This window comes from Lynx rufus, unplaced genomic scaffold, assembly GCF_022079265.1.
Source record: "Lynx rufus isolate CCGP_SWC_20201006 ecotype Redwood Valley unplaced genomic scaffold, mLynRuf1.p SCAF_47, whole genome shotgun sequence".
NCBI classification, from domain to species: domain Eukaryota; kingdom Metazoa; phylum Chordata; class Mammalia; order Carnivora; family Felidae; genus Lynx; species Lynx rufus.
This window is the reverse complement of record NW_025814864.1, coordinates 211,229-232,136: the sequence shown is the minus strand read 5'-3', so window position 1 is coordinate 232,136 and position 20,908 is coordinate 211,229. Positions and strand designations below refer to the sequence as shown.

Sequence of the window (20,908 nt, the reverse complement as noted above, 5' to 3'; positions counted from 1 at the left end):
ATGGGAGCACAGAGACGCCCGGGGCCTGGTGCTGTGTCCACGGTGGCAGGAAAAGGACTTGGGGGGAAGAGGCCTCCAAGAAACCCAGGCGACGACAGGTGCGCCCGTGGATGTGCCTTGAGGAGGTCAAGGTGACTTTCCACTTTCTCGTGTGCCCTGTCCCTGCACAGACACACTTGTGCTTCAGGCTTTGTTGTCTGGTCACCTGCCTCCTCTTCTGAATCCCGTGCTTGCCGTTCAAGGCTGGGCTGGTGGCAGGGAGGGGGGGGTGAGCCGGGTGACCATGACAGAGAGGAGAAGGTGAGTGTCCTTTTCTGCCTGGCGCAAAGCATCGGCCCCTCTGCCTTTGTCCGGCTGTGGAAAACACTGTCCTAGGCTGTGGGAGGGAGGAGCGGTCTGGGGGGCCAGCTCGTCCAAACAGTAAGGGGGATCATTCTCAGGCAAGAAGAAAGCGTGGCTTTCATGGCTAAGCATGCCATTGTCCGGAATTTTCCGGAAAAGTTGAAAATAATGATCAATCTTTTAAAAATGGGTCCTTTCACAAATACTATAACTCTTTTTCCAAGAAGAAGGAAGTATTTTAGAAACAATTGCATCCCCTATTGTGTGCAATGGGGTAACATCGCATCCTTCTGCTGGTGGGAACGTACGAAGATTCCTTTTGCTGGAAAGAAACTTAAAAGAACAGTTCCTGTTTTCCTGCTCTCCAGCCCCATGCTTCTCCTTATGACAACATGCACCAAAGAATCAAAGTCGTAAAAAGCTATCTGTAAAGATACTTATCACACATTTTTCATAACACGAGAAAGTTTCAAAAAACTAAATTATTTCTAACAATAAGAGTGGAGTTGGAAGTCAGCCATGAAAGTCAAAATAAAAGTCTTTACTGATATAGGAAAAGGCTCATGTTACAATGTTCAGTGAAAATAAAAAAAGAAATACAAATTTAAATCCTGAGACTGATTTGAATAAACAGCAAAAATGCATTAAAATCAAAGGAAAAACCCAGCAGCAGTGGTGGCTGACATCCGGGGCAGATGTCACGCAGTGACCATAACGCAATCAATACTCAGAGAAGGCTGTCCCCATTTCCGTCCTTTACTCTAAGTCACTCTGACTCCCTTCAGCCTCTCTGGTGAACAGAGGCCCCTGGAGAGTCAGTTAAGAGCATCTGAAAAGCTAACCCCTTTTTATCTTTCCAAGTTCGGAAGCGTTTCAAAGACTGCGGAGCCCTGCGTGTGCACGGTCCCTCCCCGCAGACCTGGTGCCAGGCGCCGTGTCGCGTGCCCCGTGACTCCCAGTGCCCCGATGGCCTCGGGTGGGGACGAGAGCCACCGGACGCGCATCCTGGCTGGGGAAGGGCTGTGAAAGCCCCCCCCCCAATTCTCCTCTTCTCAGCCTGCACCACACCCCCTTCTTTTCGTGTATTAGAAGTCGAATAGGATAATTTAAGAAGTGTCCCCGATAAAGGCCATGCCCGCTTCGCAGGAGGGGCTGGCGCTGGAGGGGACAGAAGTCCACCCGGGTGTGGACAGCAGCCCAGGACCACGGAGCTGCGCTGGTGGCCAGTGCCACCACCCACGGGCCCAGGACTTGTAAACTATAAAGTGCTTCTCGAATAGTCCTGCCGCTGTCGTTACTGTTACAGGCATTACAGGGGCTTCCTGTAGGGAAGGGGGGAGGGGCTACAGCGGCGTTCCCGATGTCTGCTGGCCAGGACCCTTCTTGGCGGCCACCGTCCCACCACGCTGCGTCCCACCTGTGAGGCCTGTGCCTCCTTTAGCCACCTATCCTTGGAGAGAACTCCGTCAGCACCCACCCTGCCTGTCCCCACCCCTGGGCCCCCACCGGGAGGGGGTGAATCGAGAAGACACGAGGAGGGGCCTGTGCCCATATGTGGCCCCACCAGGACGGAGTCTCTGTTCCTGACCCCATGCTGAGTAGCTGCTCTCCACGTGACGGGCCAGGTCTGCGTGAGCAGGGACCGGAAGCATCCACGAGACCGAGAGCGCACGACCCGCGGTTGAGGCCTCTACTCCAGGACTGCCGTCTGGCGGACCCTTCCCCGGATGGCGCCTCTGCCTCCCGCCCTCTTAGCTCAGCTGCTCTCTGGAGAAGCACACGGCACCGCTGGGCCCGCTCCCCTCCAGCCTGTCCTGCCCACCTGCTCTCCGGGGAGCACAGACTCTCCACTCACAAGCCATTGCGCTGGCCGAGGGGCTCACAAAGCGGTTCGGGCGCATCCCTGAATCGTTATGCATTATTTACGAATGGAATTTCTTCCAAGATGCTCATTTCCCTGCTCTCGCTCCCTGGAGTTTTAGGAAATGCATCCACTTGTACGTGAAGCGTATCCCTGGCGATGTTAAATATAGCATTAGGTAATATTCACAGCCCGGAGAGTGGCTACTAAATTACAATGAGTGGATCTTTCAAAGTCTGTTGAATCATACAAATGGAGTGCAGCGCTCTCCCTTAGCGGGAAAGGGAAGGTGCGTTTATCTTGAGGATCCACTCTAAGCCCACAAGGGCTCGATGGAGACTGCCGGGGCCCAGGCACGCCCGTCCGAGTCAGGCTCCACACAGTCTCCAGGGCGTGTCCGGCTCTCCCCCCAGCCCGCCCGCCCGGGCCCCGCATCCCTGCGTGCTCCTGGCTGCCGCGCTCTCTTCGGGCCAAGGCCGTGGGGCAGAAACGGCCAGGCGGCCGCAGCGCCTGGCTCTCAGACGGCACGCTGGCCCAGGGCCTGGAGGGGGCTCCGAGCAGCCCTGAGTCCCTGGACCCCACCCGTGAGTGCAACACGAAGCCCGGAGATGGCTCTGGGGGGGTCCCAATCCGGGACGGGGCTGAGCCTGGCGAGGCCGCCTGGTCTGCCCTGACCCCTTCCCAACCAGGCCTGCTCCCTTGATTCTGCCGTGGGAGGAGAGCCGGATGCAGGACGGCACTGTCCCCAGTTGGGAGTCGTCCTCCACGGCCACAGGGAGGCCTGGGGAGCGAAGGTCATGGCGGCACCACGGGGGCATGGCTGGGGCTGCTGAGGGGACAGCCCTCCTCCCCAGCTCCTGGGAAATGCCGGGACCACGTCATAGTCACAGGCAGGGCTGAAGTCTGTGAGGTGGGACGCCAGGCTGTGGCCTCGCGTCCGCCGAAGTCTGTCCGGCCGGGACCGAGACGTTCCCGGGCCGCCCCCCACCCGGGAGAGGGGAGGAGGACAGATTTGTGAGGCAGCTTCTGGCACTTGGGGTCTTCGGGGCGTGGCTTTTGTCACCACCCAAGATTTTTCAGATTCGTACCCGCTCCTGCTAGATGCTTCTGCCCAGAAGAAGTCTCCTTCCTCTGTTACCTGCAGACTCCCTCTGACCGGGTGCCTGCCTTGTGTATACACAGACCTGTTCCTTGGGCAGCGGTTGTCCATCTCAGGGAGCATCAGAATCCCAGACCGCGGGGCCCCCTCCGCAGCGTCTCGTCCAGCGGGTCTGGAGTGGGGCCCAAGCACGTGCTGGCTTCCCAGAAGGTTTCCAGGTGGCACTGATGTTCCAGGTCACGGAACCCTGCTTTGAGAACCCTTGCCTTAGGGGCACTGACCCCGCCTCCAGCTCCAGGGGTGGGCCCGACAGTCAGGGGGGCGATCAGGGAGGGCTCGCAGGTGGCTGGAGACCCAGCTGGAGCACTGGAACAGAGGGTGGTGTTGGCAGCTTCCCGGAAAGTTCCCCCTTGTGTTTCCGCGAGGTCCTAGAAGTGACCCGTCCGGTGTCTTCTGTCCCGTGACTCGGGAGAGCTTTGCAGCAGAGGGGCCGGTGATGGGGCAGAAGCCCCTGAGGGAGGGGGGCTCTTTGTTGCCAGTTCACGTGAGATGGTTAATTCTGCATTTTGTAAGCCCGTCGGACGAGGGTTTTCCATTTACCGCAGCTGGCGACATACTTAGTCACACAGAAACTTTTCACACGAAAGCACTAAAATCTCACTGAACGAAAGCGTTACCGCTAAGTGTGCACTTCCTCCCTCCGTCTCTCGCTAATTCAGGCAGGAAGAGGGTACGGTTTCAATCGGGTCTTGGGGTCTGATGTTTGACACACCGTTTTCTCTTCGGGACACAAGATCAGAGAACGAGGAGAAGGGAGTCCTCACGGGGTCCTCAGGGTGTGGGTACAGGTGAGCGCAGTGTGACCGCTCTCCAACACGGATTTAAGGAACGGGCACACAGTGGGGCTCACCAGGCGGTTCCCCCAAAACCGTTCATTGTGAAACAGATTCCGGGCGCTGGGAGCCCTTCCTGGAATCCTCACCCGTGTGCACGCTGAAATCTGGTGGGGGGTTCCCCACCCGGAGATCCCCTCTCCCCCCGCCTGCAAGCTCTCATGTGGGGACGTGCACCTTGCAGCGGGAGGACCCTGGCCCCTCCCGTCCCAGGGGGAAGAGTTGTCAGCACTGTGGGTCCCACAGCGGCTCAGCACCCCCGACCTCAGGAACCCTCCTGTCCGCGCATCCCACGGAGAAAGCAGCTGCCGTAATCCCGGTGCACGTGGTGGCGGTCAGAACTGAACTTGGGGAGAACCCGAGATGATGCCTGTTGTTCCCACCAATTGCTGAGGAGTAAACACTCTGTTGACGTTTCAAAGCCATGTTTATATATTCTCATCATTAGTCAAGAAATGAGAGCCAGGTTATAAATGCTACGTCTAGACTTGACCAATCCAGACTGTGAATGCCACCGAGTGTCCGCGGGTATGCTTACGGACGTTCGTAACTGCCTGAAAATGCCCAAGTTCCTTCTCTGTGAATGTGGAATTATTTGAAACATATATAGAATTTCGTCAACATCAAAAGTGTGCCCCAAATGCGTTACGTGTTTTGTTTTCCAGATTTAAATGCACCGAATCAGTCACGCTGAGCTCTAAGATACATAATGAAACAGGCAACGGCCAGAGACCTGGCCATCTGGGCAGACGTACTACAGGCAGCAGGCAGACTGCTTTTCCAGGATAATGGCCAGGGAGCTTTGTATTTCTTTATTTATTTTTTCAAATAAAGGATGTATTGTGACAATAAAGGTTAAGTGTCGTCTCGGTCTGAAAGGACTGTGCCTGCATTTCGTCTGTCTGCACACATGTGACTAATGATAAGCTGTGAGCGGCGAGTCCGGGAACCCTCCTGCTTTGATTCTACTCCATACAAATAAGTCCCCAGATCTCCAAATTTCTGCCCCCCGTACCGTCGTGCAAGCTACCAAATTGATATTAAAACATATGTGCCCTGACTTCTGGTTTATAATGCCAGTGACGAACGGTAAAAAGGAGAGGCGTGCCATAGGGTTCACGGATGGGGTGATGGCGTGCACAAGGACGGCTCGGAAAGAACGAGGGGGGAGTTCTTGACTCTTGCGGGTTCGTGAAGTAAAACACCGATAGCCTGGCTGAGTGGCTTCGTGCACAGAATTTTTCATGAGCGTCCCACGGCGTGCCCTGCTGTATGGCATCCATACATTAATTAGAGCATTCAGCAAACACTGCAGTGTGCCCCATGCACCCGAGTGAATCTTCATTTTTCACATGCAGGCCCTTACTAATTAAAATCAGCTTTGCAATTAAACGTGGAAAATTGTGTTAAACTTTCAAGCGTAGTTAGAAAAAAATGCAATTATGCTGGGGTGTTTTATTTTAATGCAAATGAAATTTCTATCAGTGTGAAATGGGTAAAAGGGACGTGCAGGGACCCCTGTTTCTGCTTCCTCCCTGTTTCTTCCTCCTCTTCTCTTTCTTTCTTTCTTTCTTTCTTCTTCTTCTTTTTTTTTTTTTGGATTATAGATGCTCTTCTCTGTTGCACATTGCAATGCTCCACTCCACTATCTCTCGCCAGTACCTGGCTCTGTTCCAAGGCTTTTAGTGAGTGCTCTCTGCCAAGGCATGAATAATACAGCCCCCAGGCTGTTGGCAGAATCCAAATGAGGCATGCGTACATCAGGAAGCAAGCCCTCGACTTCAGCTCCAGAACAAGCTCCAGTGAAGACAGGCAATTATTCACCCGCGGCTGCCGCCATGGCAATCACACTGGCGGGTGCAGAGGTATACGAGATGGGAAAAAAATCTGAATACGGAATGTGCACAACAAGCCAGAGAGAATCCAATAATTTTCTAATGAAAAAGGAAAGCTACCATTTGGAGCTTTTAATTTTAAAATTTCAAGATCAATTGACTTGACTCAGAATTTTCTAAGTTGGGGAGGATTGAAATATGATACTGATACCCATCACCTAGCTTTTGGGTGCTTGTTGAGTGGGCAAGACTCTGAAGGTAGATTTCAGGTCAAATATTCCATCAGAACCTTATGCCCAACAAACACATACTTTTAGAAACTGAAGTGAGGGGTAAATATAAATGAAATCCACTAAATTTCAGAAAGAAATCTGGAGAGGTCACACAACAGATGAGTGAGGAATGAATCCAAGTTAGGGGTTTCCTCTGTCTCTCTGTCTCTCTCACTAGAGGCTCATACAACAATCGCTATTCAGAAAGAATCCAACAATTCCAAATGTTCCAGGATGTACATAACTATTACAGAAAAGGCTACGATTCAAATTCCTCTACACTGGTTAGTATTAATCTGTAATAGATATTGATATATTTTTTATCATTCCTATTTCTAATTGGCATTGGTGAAATTTCTAAAAACTTTAAGAATAGTAAATTGACCACAATTTTGGCAGTAAACTTAGCTTGCAGAGATATACCCCTTTCTAAACATTATTTTGCTTTAACACAAACAATATTTCATATCAACAGGGGGAGAAAAAACATACATTGTGAATATAAGGCAGCAGAGATTTCAATCTTCATTAAATGTTCGTAAGTAGATTTTTTGCAGAAATGCTTTGACATTTGGCATTTTGCTCCTATCTTAGTATCCGTTCTTGCAAAGCTCTGGATTAATAACCACATCTCTCCGTCGTGTGGCTGAGCGGCCACAATGATTTTACATAAGAAGTCATATGTGAGGCTTCTTGTCACCATGTCCCCACCCTTCCTTGAGATGTCTATCTTTGGCCGGGGGGACGTGCAGCCTGAGGCGCCCCCGCCAGCTCCGGGGTCAGGCTCAGCAGCCACGGACACCCTGCGCGGTGGTGTTGCTCCCTCCGCGGGCCTTGGCGACGTCTGCACACTTCCCACCTGGCCTGGCCCCTTCTCCGCCAACACATTCACGGGCCGGCAACTCCCTGAATTCCAAGGGTGTGGCTTCCACACATTCCGTTTTCTCTGCCACCTTCCCACCGCAGAGATAGCTGTGGACACGTGGGAAACCAGTGGTTTTTCACCCATGGGCGTCTGACATGCTTACACTCTGGGAAAGGAGGTGATGCGGAGGAGAGCAGAGGGGGCTCAGGAAGCTCCTGTCCCTGAACTTGGGCATCTAAGACTTTGGAAAACCCACTTAAGATAGATAGTTTTGGGGCACTTGGGTGGCTCAGTCGGTTGAGCGTCTGACTTCGGCTCAGGGAATGATCTCACAGCTTGTGAGTTTGAGCCCCGCATCGGGCTCTGTGCTGACAGCTCGGAGCCTGGAGCCTGCTTCGGATTCTGTGTCTCCCTCTCTCTCTGCCCCTCTCCTGCTCATGCTCTGTCTCTCTCAAAGATGAATAAACATTGAAAAAGAAGTGAGTTTTCCCATCTACAGAGAAGCCCTGTAGTTGGACCCATGTTTGAGATACACGAGGGTCTCTAGCTGCCTGTAAGTATCGCTAAGAAAAGTCGTATGCACTCAGGGAGGCAGAATTCACTGAGCCACGTGTGAGGCTGTGTGACAGTGAGTCCAAAGGAAGAGGTCAGCTCACTGCATACAGAAGAGGCTATGTTAGTGCCCTGGTTCATAACAGGAGACTTATTTCTGCCCTGATTGCCAAGTCCGTAGTGTTTTTGTCAACTTGTATGGTGGTAACACGAAACCTCAGGTGGGAAAAACAGAAGTCAGACTCATGTGTCCAGATACTGACGATGCTTCTGAAGAGAAACGTTTCTGATGTTGATTAGCTTCATGAGGGGCCTGGTCCTTATTCTGTCTTCCAGGGCACAGAGTGTTGACTGAGCCTGGATCCCTGCTGGTCACTGGATGGCAATTCAGATGTGTTTACCTCCGGCACTAAGGGACTGATGTACCACTTGCACCAGGTAGTGGAACTCTGTCTTTCTTTTTTCCCATTTTTGCTTCGGCTGTCCAAAGACTCAGAACAAAACGCAATGCTCTGCTCAAACCCCTGATACATCCTGGGTTTCTGGTAAAAGTATGCTCCTGTTTCCCTCATGTGCTTCCTAATTTACATCTTTGATCCAACTTTTAATTGTGCAGAGTTGCACGCGTGTTTACCAGCGACTTCAGACTGTTTATGACCCATGAACATAAACAAATGCCCGTGGGGGCACCTGGGGGCTCAGGTGGTTGAGCGTCTGACTGAAGCTCAGGTCAAGATCTCACAGTTCATGAGATCAAGCCCCATGTCAGGCTGTGCACTGACAGCACAGAGCCGGCTTGGGACTCTCTCTCTCCCTCTCTCTCGCTCTTTGCCCTCCCCTTCCCTTCAAAATAAAGAAATACACTTAAAAGAAAATAAAAACATACCCATGAACAGACTGTCTTTTGTTCAAGCACAGTATAGATTTCCCACACCTGCCTCGAATTACCTTCTGCGTGTTCAAATAAATAGATGTGTCCACATACTAAAGTACCTTTTTACTTGACTACGAACTGACATGATATACGAATAAAATGAAATTATATCCCTAATAAAATGAAAATACATTCCCTGAATATCATGTTGCTAAAATACCAAAAGGGTGGGCAATTTCATCAAAACCAAGACCCAGGCTGCCACTCTTGTCACACTGGAAGAGGCTGGGTCTCGTTGGGGATGGAACAGCAGAGAAGTCAAGGCCACACCTGTGCTGTGGGTACGGAGGTCAGGGCCACACCTGGGCTGTGGGGTGCGTGCAGACACTTATGTACATAAATAGCTGTCAGAGGGGAGAGACTTCGGTAGCAGGGAATCTTTTAAAGCCAGAAATAATTGAAATGTTACAGATTTGAAATAGCGCCAGTCACAAGATATTAATGTATACATGAGTCTCATCTACTACGAGAAGCACCTTTTCGGTTTAAGTAGTTCAAATGTCATCCCTTAGTTAAAAATTACCGATAATATATAATCACTGGGGAAATGAAAATCAAAACTACAATGAGATATCACCTCACACCTGTCAGAAATGGCTAAAATCAACCACGCAAGAAACAAGTGCTGGCGAGGAGGTGGGGAAAGAACCCTCGTGCGCTGTTGGCGGGAACGCAAACTGGTGCAGCATCACCGGAGACCAGGGTGGAGGCTCCTCAGAAAACTGACAACAGAGCTACTCTATGATCCAGTGGTTTCACTACTAGGCATTTACCCAGAGGGAACGAAAACACTAATTTGAGAAGCTCTATGCACCCCTATGTTTATTGCAACATTAGCTATAATCACCAAGATATGGAAGCAGCCTGAGTGTCTCTTGGTAGGTGAGTGGAGAAAAACCACGTCGTATGTGTATATATATGTAGGAATATTATTCAGCCATAAAAAGAAGGTATTATGCTAAGTAAAATAAGTCGGAGAAAGGCAAATACGTATGGGGAATCTAAAAAAAAGCCAAAGAAACACACAAAAAGCAGAATCGGACCTCTAGGTACAGAGGACGAACTGGTGGCTGCCAGAGGGATGGAGGTGGGGAAGGAGGACGACGGGTGAAGGGAAGGAGGAGACACAGGTTCTGGTCACGGAATGAGTGAGTCACGGGGATGAGAGGCAGAGCACAGGGAGCACGGTCGGCGATACTGTAACGGTGTCGTACGGGGACAGATGATGACTACACTTGTGATGGTCACAGCCCAACGTATAGAGCTGTCAGATTATTGTGCTGCACACCTGATGCTCATGTAACATTGTGTGTCTACCATCGTAGAGAATTATTGACAACATATAGACATTAAAAATAAAATGGACAGCCCTGACAGTCTTGTTGAGAAGCGGCTTATGTGGTCACATGAGTTCTCAATGGTGATTAATTCTACATAACAAAGTCTGTAAGTATCTTATTCAAAAACTGAGGAAATCGAAGTCCTAAATGTTCAGTAATCTGTCCAACGCCCCTCGCTGACTCGTGGCGCCATGGTGCTGGAGGAAAGTCCTTCGTCCGCCGCCACCACATTAACTATTTCTACCAAAATGTTAGAAATTTTAACAATTACGTAGACTATGACTTGTGATAAAAATTATGACATTATTTTAAATTCAATTAGAAATGGGTTGAAAAATTGTCTAAAATTGGATGTTTCCGTGACCCTTCTCTAAAGTGCCGGCCCCATCACTCCTGGAAGATTCCCACGCTCTGTGCTCACACCCGCATCGTGTCCCAGAGGAAAATGCAGGCTGGCGGTCTTGAGGCCACCCCCAAGCTAAGCGCTGAAGTTCTGTGCACGCGGGGAAAGAGACCTCACAGGCAGGTGTGCACGCCCATGTCACGTGGGGACGCGGACACACCGGTTGATGCGCCTTGGGTAAGAATGTGTTTCAGAGGATTCTTTGGAAACGTCATGGGTTTTCCTGACAAACCGTGGTGATGAATTGTCTAGCTAGCATCTAATTCAAACTTTCTAGCCAAATGTAATCACTCCTTCCGGTAACAGTATGATAAATTTTAACTATTGACTAATCAAGAGAGGAATAAGGGAAAACCTTGATTTCATTCGTGGCTTGCTAACTTGTTTTTCATTGAAAACATAAGCAATGTGGTTTTAAAAACCTTTAGATTAAGAATTTACAAAATAAATTCTTATAAAATAAAATAACATACTTTAAGTGAACTAATTATTTAACTTACATACTCAGTAATTTACTATAATATACAATAACAATAATAATATGATAAATTGAATTTAGGTTTTAAATCGCCAGATTCCCTTAGAAACGACCTGTCGTTCCTTTGGTATGTAGAGAAGTCTGATAACCATTTCATCATGGATGCTTGTTAAAAATTCCCCGTCTCCTTAGATGCTAGCATGGGGGTTTGGGGAGTAATTTGTAATTTTCCCCTTGATTTTACTGAAGGACAATCAAAATAATTGCTTGATTTCACCCATAAATTAATGTTCAGCTGAAGAGGAAATGAAACGTAGGGCAGCGCAGGCAGGGTCACCCTGAGGTGTTTCAGGCACACCTGGTCGAGGGTCTGAGCTTTCATTACGTGGGCTTCCTTCTTGATGGTTTGTTAGGATGAACGACCTTAGTCCTCGCAACCTAATTTGTGAAAAATTAGCTAAAAATTTATTCTAGCCTGTAAACATCTCCAACTCCTCACGACCAAAATCTTCCCTTGAAAGGTATTAATAGCACAGGGAAGAAATTCCTTATGCAAAAGTAAATCTAAAGATTGATCTCTTCATGACTCTCAGCCCTAGATGTGCAATACAATTCTGCCGTGATGCGTTTTTAGCGATAATTATCTAGCCACCTGATCTCCTGGATGTTCACACCCAGTGCCGTTACGGACCTAAACTCCAGTGTTGGCAAGAATAATATAATCGTTTAAGCCCCAAAGTCTCATTAGTGTGATCTGTCCTGGACGTTAATCTCCTGCCGGGACCTCCCCCAGCAGCTGCCCAGGTGCCCACCTGGGCTTCCTTTCCCAGGACAGATAAATTATGGAAGCTGAGCTCCTCCAGAAGGATCAGGAAGGTCACACTTTAATTTACCATCCGTGACTTGCCACCCTGCAGCTACCAGAATGAGCACGTGGGCACGGACAAATAAGCTGTCCCAGTGAGGCAGAGGGAGGCTCTTAGCAGGTGCCCTGTGTGTGTGGGAAAATGAGTTTAAGGCTGGTCTTAATTTGTGTCATCTTATGTATTATCGTGAATTCTGCCCACCCTCTGAGACCCTGTCCGGGAAACCAAAGGCTGAATTCACAGCAGAGGAGTGGAGGAAAAGACAGCACTCACTCTTTTCCAGGAATACCCCCCACTCATTTTCGTCCTTGGGTCTGGGTCCCTCAACAAGCCACTGTAGACCGTATATAGTGAAAAAGGCGGCCGTTACCTTCTGTGTCTTGCGTATTTGCCACTGACGTGACCGCTGCCATCACAGCCCGGCGTGGGACAGCTGCAACGGGAAAGAGGTAATTACATGGGGGCTTCGCTGCAGGCGGGTGGGACCGAGCGCTTGGTGGCATCGGGGGAGGGGCACACAGAGGGACGGAGAGGAGGCAAATCTGGAAGGAGGGAACAATTAGGGCTGCTTTTTCTTAGCAGGTCTCAGGGAGTTGCCTCCATCAGTGCAGCAGGGTAGGAGCAAGCCGCCGACAGACCGGGGGCGGGAGGGGAGCGGTGTGCCCATTAAAAGGCATGGGTTCTCTACACGGCTTCTGGGGATACATCGTGCGCACGGAGTACTAACCTGAAGGGCTCCTGTATGGCTGGTTCCACGGGAACTGCAGAGAGATGGGAAACAGAGATTTATCATCGATCACACGCGCCCTCTCCCACAGAAAGCTATCGAGAGGGTGGTGTCAGAGCAGGTCTGAGTGACCCTCGCACCCTGCTCTGTAGGACGAAGGGGACCCTGAACGGGGCCTCTGGGGGCTTGGAGAAGCACGGACCTACCTCGAACCCCTTTGGACCGTGTCCGATGGCGCTTCTCCTCGGCGTCCACCTCCATCTGTGGATAGACGAGCAGGCGGTCAGTTTGGTCAGCAGTGCATATGGCCAAACACGGGCGTCTTAGTGGCTATGGGGCAACCCTCTGGGAGGCCGACATGGGGGGAAAGCACCAGGCAATCTAACTGTGTCACTTAACAAAGCAAAGCGGACCTTGACCTTGCAGGGGACGCAAGGTCAGCGGGAGGCCCCACCCTCTGTAACGGGGTGGGGGGGCTTTGATGAAGCTTCAGCACAGCCTCTTTGCCCTTTTCAAAGACCGATTGGGAGACCTCGGCGTGAGTTCCGAGTCGCACTTTGTAGCCAGCACCTGAGAGGTAGCCCTTATGTTTGCAGGAAGGTTCATACGTGTAGGCTGGAATCTCCTCGGAACCCAGAGTTGAATCCAATCACACAGTTAAGGGGGGCGGGCAGGTGTGGCAGGACATGTCTAAGCCGGGGGCTGATGCCGTGTCATCTAGTTCCGGGTATAATCACCGTCCACACTGCTCCAAATCATTAGGATGCTTTCCAGAGACGAGGCCCTTTGCTCATGGTAACCAGCCCGTTTCACAGGTCACAGACTACCGAGCATTTTTGTGTGTTACCGTGTCTGATCCTCACAATTTTCTAAGAAAGGTATCTTTACATCTGTTTTGTAGATGGGACTTGCCCAAGACCGTCTAACTAGGAGTTTTGGTTCAGGGCCCTAAATCCAAGCCACCTGTCTCTACACATCTTTTTTTTTTTTTTTTAATGTTTATTCATTTATTTTTGAGAGGGAGGGAGAGAGAGAGAGAAAGAGAGAGAGAGAGAACACGAGCCAGGGAGGAGCAGAGAGAGAGGGAGACAAGACTCTGAAGCAGCTCCAGGCTCCGAGCTGTCAGCACAGAGCCCGACACGGGGCTTGAACCCACAGACCACGAGATCATGACCCAAGCTGAAGTCAGATGCTTAACCGACTGAGCCACCCAGGTGCCCCTACACATCATTTTTAAGCCAAGGGACCAGTGCTGGAGGGACGGATGTGTGCTAGTGTATTGGTACACCCAGTATTTCCACATGTCTGGATAATTTATACACGCAAAGTCGCATAGTAGGAGAATTTCACTCAACAAGACGGGGGCTGATGGGAGGAGAGCGGTAAGAACGGTCCGTCTGATCGTGAGGACAGGAAATTTCAGCCCCATCTGTGATGTCCTTGCCCACCCAAGCTACCAGGAGGCAGAAGACAGGGGCACAAAGTGTCCTCTCCTCCGTGCATGGTTTGCCTGCCCCGCAATTTAGGACGAGAAGGTCGCAGCGGGGCACAGAAGGGTCGTAAGGGCATGTGGTCGGTCAGACTCCCACGAGGGAGAGAGCAGGGCAGGTCTGCTGTCACAAGCAGCTGCCGGCGAGGGGTGGCTCTCCGCGGACGCAACGCTCAGGCAGTGCGACACCAGGCTCCTGAGTTAGTGTTCCCGCCGACTGACCGCCAGACCCTCATTCATTAATACTGTGTGCTGAGTATGGCGGCAAATGAAACACACATACAATAAAAAACATAGCTCATTTAATGAGTGTCATGCCTTTTAACGGAAGACATGTGTGTGCAGATGTAGGGCTGTAGATTCAATGAGATACGGATCTGAGAAGGCGAGCAGCCGTAGTGAGGCGGGTCACGGAGAAAGGGCTTCACAGGGGAATCTTCGCGGCTGAAGCACTATCTGAACGAAACAAGAAACAGGTCGTGTTTTAAGCCTGTATGGAGACACGAGAGACCCAGTCGTGGGCGAGAGAGAGGGAGTGGGAGTGGGTGGGTGTGTTTCCTGGGAAGCTGGCCGTCACGGAGCTGGTGCCAGCAAGGTCGGTCCTGACGAGCGGGTGGGGGCTGGGGGCCGCGGCCTCGGGGAGAGTGGGGGGCACGTCGAGGGCCTGGCACACCCAGAGGGGGCCCTGCTGCCCCGGTGGGTGTACAGCTGCAGCCGACCCTTGGGCACGGGCACGGGGCTGGGATGTCTCAAGTGTATTGTCGAAACAAATTGATTCGGGGGGGTTGAGAGCCTGTGGTGGGAGCAAGGGGGTGTCTGCAGAGACGGACGGTGCTGGGAGAAGGAGCCCCGTCGGGGTGGTGGCTCCCTCCTGGAGTGCGGTTGTCCGGAACAGAGACGCGAGAAGACAAAGATGGCCGTGAGGGACGTTTCAGGAACAGTCAGCGTGATGCAGGCTCCGCTGTGCGCCTGCCTTCCCGCCCATGCTCTGGCATCGCAGCTGGGGCACAGGGTGCGAGATCCCCGAGGGCAGGCACGCTGTGCGGGTTCGCGGTGTGAGTCAACAGCACCTCGGGGTAACACATCGATGCTCCAAAATTGCTTCCCTACGTGGCAACATTTTCCAAACACTGTGGAAAGCTGGCAAGGCAGGTGGGGCCCATGTGACCCAGAGCAAGAGTGGGCTAACCCTCAGGAGGTGATGGAGAACGTACCAGGCCACGTTCTGTGGAAATGCTGTGTTTCCTGCCACGTGGCCCGCCAGGCCGTAGGACTGCGGATGCAGCGATTGTGGGGTGAAATCCTACTCTTTAAGGAGTTCAACGCCGAGCAGCAGCTTTCCGCTAGGGTAGGTGACCTGAAAGCCGTTCTCACTGGGGCACGAGGACGTTGGGACGCGCTGCAGCCAACCCATTCTGGGAGGGCCAGGGGGGCTTTCTGGGGCGGGGTGGAATCTGATCTGAGTTTTAAAGGTTAATTGCTGGGTTTAGATTAAAAGTGGGTGGGGTGCTCATGTTCCAGGCAGAGGGAATGGGATGTGCAAAGAGGTCTGCGGGCTTGGGGGTGCGCTCAGGGCACCCGAGGAGGGGAGGGCGGGCTCAGCCCGCTCCCTACCCCCCCAAGGAGCACATGGGCCACTCACCCTCCGTTCCTGACACTCAGCCTCTGCAGTCTCTGATGGGAAACCCGCCTGTTGCTTAGGACAGACCTTGCGACCAAAGGGTGTGAGGCTGGCATCCCTCTGTGGGTATTAAATGGAAAAACTCAGCCTCATTTGCTAACTGCTCATATAGTTGTGTGAGGATTACTTTATTTTTTTACGTTTAAATTTTTAATCCATACTTTACATATAGAAGGACGATCTTATTTCCTTCCAGGAGAAGTGAGCTCTGCCGCTAATCCCTCGTTACACGAACCTCACTTTCCCGCTACGCCACAGTACCCCTCTCGCTGATGTTACCCCTCACCCAACCTGGGTCTACCTTGGGGCCATCGCACGCCACTCTTGTACGTGTTTGTCACAGCGCTGATCCCGCTTGAAGTTCAGGGCTCTGTGACACGTTCTGCTCGCTGTCAGGGCGACTCGGGGTAATTTGGCAAACATACGGGAGGCACCAAGCACACGGGGGCTCCCTGTTCTTTCTCCTTCAGCCAACGACCCCGAACGAAGAGCTCGAAATGGTTTTGCATTTTACTTGCGCTCAGATGTGTCAGTGCGCAAAGCGCCGGTGAGGTTCAGGTTAAGCAGAAAGCGTGCGATTTGTCACCCAGAGTTTGAGGAGCGTGTTCGTGTCCTGACGTTTACGCCTACGAGCGTGTGGTCGAAGGTGAGCTGACAGCACGAGCTCATTCACACACCGGCTCCTGTGGGACCCTTCTCACCGCCTTCTCACCTCCTCGTCTCCTCCTGTGGCTCCCCTGAGGCTGGCGGCTGCCCTCTGCGCCCGGTGGACCGTGGTACCCACTTAGTTCCTCCAGTGCCTCTGAGGCATCAGTGGGTGATGCCACGTCGGGGTCATCTCAGGTCTGTCCCTCCCCGGAGCCCGCGAGGGGTAACCCTGCCGTCATCGCCTCACCGCGTTCCCATCCCTCTCCAGCAACGCGCATCTGGAAAGCGGAGCCTCAAAGCCGCACTTAGCAGGAACGCTTTTGTTTCTAAGTCGGGCGCTCAGTTTTAAAATAAGGAGAGGTTTTTCTTAGGAATTTTAAACGGTTTTATTCTTAAAGAAAAGGCTCAAACGTAAGACATTTACTTTGGAGCCAACAAAAGCGATCACACTGATATGCTGAAGAGAGAGTGAACTGGTTTGTAACACGGGACGTCACCCTTGGAGTCAGGACGCTTTTATGATTTTCCCTCTGTTGTCGCCCCCACCCCACAAAGTGCACACTTCCTTCAGGTTGAGGCTCCGTGAAGATCGTAGAACATTACTGATATCGAAGCCTCACACGCTGCTCTCTGGTCCCTCCAGTCCTTAGAGGCTGCTTTCTGCAGGAAGGTGCTCATCGGGCCACAGCAGCGAACCCCAGGGAGGGGCGCGGGGGTCCCCACTGCCGGCCACCCCGCGCTCCGGCGACCTGCGCCTTCCGGCGGGACCAGGCCGGGAAGGACGGGGTCACAGCCTCCCTGGTGCACAGCTCTGCTCTGACTGGACACAAGCTGAGCCCGAGCTCCTTCCCCCAGAGACGCCCCTCAATTATTCAGGAAGCAATTACCTATGTTGTCAATTAGCCAGACCCTGTCTTTCACCTCCCGCTGCTCAGCACCGGGTCCTTTCACTGCTCATTAGCACCGGCAGGAGGAGTGGGCTACACGCGCCCAGAGGCGGGTTCATTTACCGAGCGGTGTGGCAGGTGAGAAGGTCTGCGGACGCTACTAATGGAGAGAAACCAGAGTGGCCGGCAACCTCAAGTGTGCGGATCAAACTGCGCGCCCACGTTTTCTGTGCACTTTTGTTCCCGTGAACCCTTGCCCCCCAGGCAACCTTGGCCCCCATGGCCTCCGTGTCCCCCCCCAGGACGCATGGAAGTCTTGGCTCATAAAAACCCATCGGTACAGACCAGCAAGGGTCAGAAATTATATGTTGTTGGCATCCTTGAATTGTGTTTAGAATAAATACGATTGCGGTTAAAAGTCGTTTCCCGGGAGGGCTGGGTGGCTCAGTCGGTTAAACGTCCGACTTCGGCTCAGGTCGTGATCTCGCGGTTCACTGGTTCGTGAGTTCGAGGCCTGTGTCGTGTTCCATGCTGACAGCTCAGAGCCTGGGGAGCCTGTTTCAGATTCTGTTCTCCCTCTCTCTCTGCCCCTCCCCTGCTTGCGCTCTGTCTCTGTCTCAAAAATAAATAAAAACATTAAAAAAATTTTTTTTAAAGAAGCAGGTTTATAGGGGCACCTGGGTGACTTAGGTTAAGCTCATAGCTGAGTAGGTTAAGTAAGTAGGCTCAGCTCATGAGTTCACGGTTCATGGGTTTGAGCCCCACATCAGGCTCTGCACTGACAGCTCGGAGCCCGGAGCCTGCTTCGGATTCTGGGTCTCCCTCTCTCTCTGCCCCTCCCCTGCTCGCACTCTGTCTTTCTGTGTCTCTCTCAAAAATAAATAAACATTAAAAAAAGTTGTTTTCCACACTATGACAAAATGTTCTGCTTTTTAGTGAATTTAATGTGGTGCAAATACATTACATTTTGGGAGTTCTGTTCGATGTTTACATTAAGTGACAGGACGGCATGCTGTTAAGACGTTGCAAAGTTAGGAGAGACAGAAGTGTCTCCAGCTCAGGCCTCATGGTTCCAATGGTTTCAGTTTTAGGTCTCCAACCTCACAGGCTGGAAATGAGGAAAAATTGGGCAAATACAACAGTTGCAAGAGCCTTGTTTTGTCTGCTCCTACTTTCCTCTCCCTTCCCAACCTTTCTCAGCAAGGACTGGTGGCCCCTGAAACCAACCTCCAGGGAAGGCGGCCCATATCCCGGGGGTTCTCCACCCTGACTGATCCCGTGACGTGTGCTTGGGGCCAACAGGGGCAAAGAGAGAGGAAAAGAAAAGTAGGAATTATCTGGGCAGAGAAGAAAGTGAGGGTGCGGCTATGCCCCCACCCCCCCGCCACCTGGGACCACGGTGCACAGCGCAGTACGGTGACCCAGGGGAGCCACGTCACACACTTATCAGTGACGGAGTGTAGGACAATATAGGAATGAGCATATTTTTATTAAATGTTTATTTGTTTTTGAGAGAGAGAGAGAGAGTGAGCAGGGGAGGGGCAGAGAGAGCCGGACACAGAATCCGAAGCAGGCTCCAGGCTCCGAGCTGTCAGCACAGAGCCCGATGTGGGGCTCGAACCCACGGACCGTGAGATCATGATGACCTGAGCCGAAGTCGGACGCCCAACCGACTGAGCCCCCAGGTGCTTCAGAAATGAACGTATTTGAGGATCATTTAAACGAGGAGATTTGGAGGCTAATTACGTTGCAAACTTGTGAACAAGTTCAAGCAGGTGGCATACACAAAAATTTAGAAACTCGTTACAAAAGCGTGGCGTGCCAGGGCCTGACCCTGATGGGAACGGAGGAGGGAGGCTGCACCCTTGCTTTGCTTGTGGATTCCTCGTCATCAGGCCCTAAGGAGGCAGAAGCGTTTACGTGTCCGGTTAAATGTTGACCTTGAGTGTCATACTCTTCTCGGACTCTTGTCACCGACGATGGCTTTCCGCTAGCTGTTCCCCAGACGGAAGCCCTGAACGGTGGGCACAGACGCCCAGCTGTGCGGCAGGAAAACGCGGAACACAGAGAGCAAGCAGGCGAGTCTGTGACCCCCTGGGTTTCTCGTGGTCTTGAGAGAACTCTGGAAACTCCTCGTCGCTGCAATGTTCCGGGCGCGCCCCGTCCACGGTGGTGGTGGTGGTGGTGGTGGGAGCGGTTTGAGTGCCGTGGGGGGAGTGGCCACGTTTCCGAAAGAAGCCGTGTGGACTGGTGGTCTGACCCACATTTACGCTGTGTCCTGGGGCAAAAGCAGGCTCCAAAGCCAAGTTACTGGAACTCGGGGACAGGGAGGGAATCTCTGGCACGCCTAGATAGGACAGCTGAAATCACCCGGGAAGCATGCTTGCCCTCAGGGCTCGGGACTGTCACATGGGCTGATGCGCCAGTATCATCGGGGAACCCCGGGAGGTCACCCTTCCAGGCAACACCGGGGAACCCTTAGTAAACCAATGCATGTAGTTTGGGACTTAAGGCTTTAAGAATAACGCGACGAATCCTAAGAAGAACCCTCAGGAAACAGCAGTCAATGGAACAGCGGTCGGCCATGCCAACGCCCTGTAACAGGGGCCCTCGAAGGGAAATCCGTCCTCTCGACGCAGTCACTTGGAGAGCCAGGTGCTGGGGATGGTGCTGGTTCAGGCGCCTGCACAAGGGGGCCCCACGCTGACCCCCGATCCCCGCGCACGGACCTTGTCTCTTTACCCCAAGGCCTGTGTGTGTTGGGGGGACAGGGCTCGGTCCAGCAGAGGCAAGAGCGCGGCCACGAGGAAGTCCACTCCACTCCAGCCTCTGAACGTAGGAAAAGGAAATTGTGGGGAAAGAGAAAATGATCTTATTCTTGAGGTACGCGGACAGGTGACCGCGGGCGTTGTGGGTTCGTGAGCGAAGGAATGAATGAAGGGAAGAGTTACAGGCGCTGATGCTTCGCTTGCTCAGCTCCACTGTTCAGTGACTACTGATTAGTAACTTTATTAGTGCTTTAGAACTTTGTGATCAAACGTAAGGCTGCAAGGGAAACGCGCCCCCCTCCCCCAGGCCGGCAGGCTCTGCCTCTGCTGCAAGCACGCGGGCGGCCACGTCCACGGAGGTCTGCACGTGCCCGCTGACTTCACGTTGTGGGTGGGGGCTGCGAGCTCTGAGGAGCCTTTCACAGTCCGGAGGATGGGGCCCCAGACGGCTTCCTCACAGGCATGTGGGGGCCGGGGACCTAGAGGAGCGTTGGGGACCAAACCCAAGTTTCGAAGGTGACTCCAGGGTGATGAAGGCAGTGGCTTTTAACAAAATGACTCCCATTCGGTTTCGCTCCTATTTGGGTGACCTGGTGATCTTACATCCGTAAACAACCCTCTTCCCAATTTATGTCGTCCATCACGGCCGTGGTGACACCGACATCCCAGAGGTGGTTCTGGGGGGCAGCGGGTGGGCAGAGCCCATATTTCACTGCTGTTTATGGTCACAGTGGGGTCTTTACTTTCAAGTGTGGGACAGCCGAGCAGGGACGGGATGGGCGCCTGCTTCCAGAGCTTTGGGTGAAATGCCGAGTCAGGAGCCTTAGTTTTTGTAAGACCGCTAGTGCTCTTTTGGCCCCGAGTGAAAGCGTAAGAAAAGACGCCCGCGCCTGCACTGATCGAGTTCTCTGACTTCAGGTGTGGCCCTATCACCGCACCCCTTTATCCCGCCAGCAAGTTCTGGCAGA

At 52.3% G+C, this 20,908-nt stretch overlaps 1 protein-coding gene across 4 annotated transcripts in view; it reads right to left on the bottom strand.

Moving 5' to 3' along the window:
• MYT1L (myelin transcription factor 1 like) overlaps positions 1-12,728 on the bottom strand; it is a 145,982-nt gene extending 133,254 nt beyond the window's left edge. For all 4 annotated transcript variants that reach the window (XM_047098342.1, XM_047098344.1, XM_047098343.1 and 1 more), the window contains exons 1-3: positions 12,674-12,728; positions 12,468-12,501; positions 12,111-12,173 (exon numbers count right to left, since the gene is read on the bottom strand). In XM_047098342.1, the coding sequence (XP_046954298.1) occupies positions 12,111-12,173; positions 12,468-12,501; positions 12,674-12,728 (152 nt within the window). The remainder of the gene's footprint in view (positions 1-12,110; positions 12,174-12,467; positions 12,502-12,673) is intronic.
• Between the last annotated feature and the right edge of the window lie 8,180 nt (positions 12,729-20,908).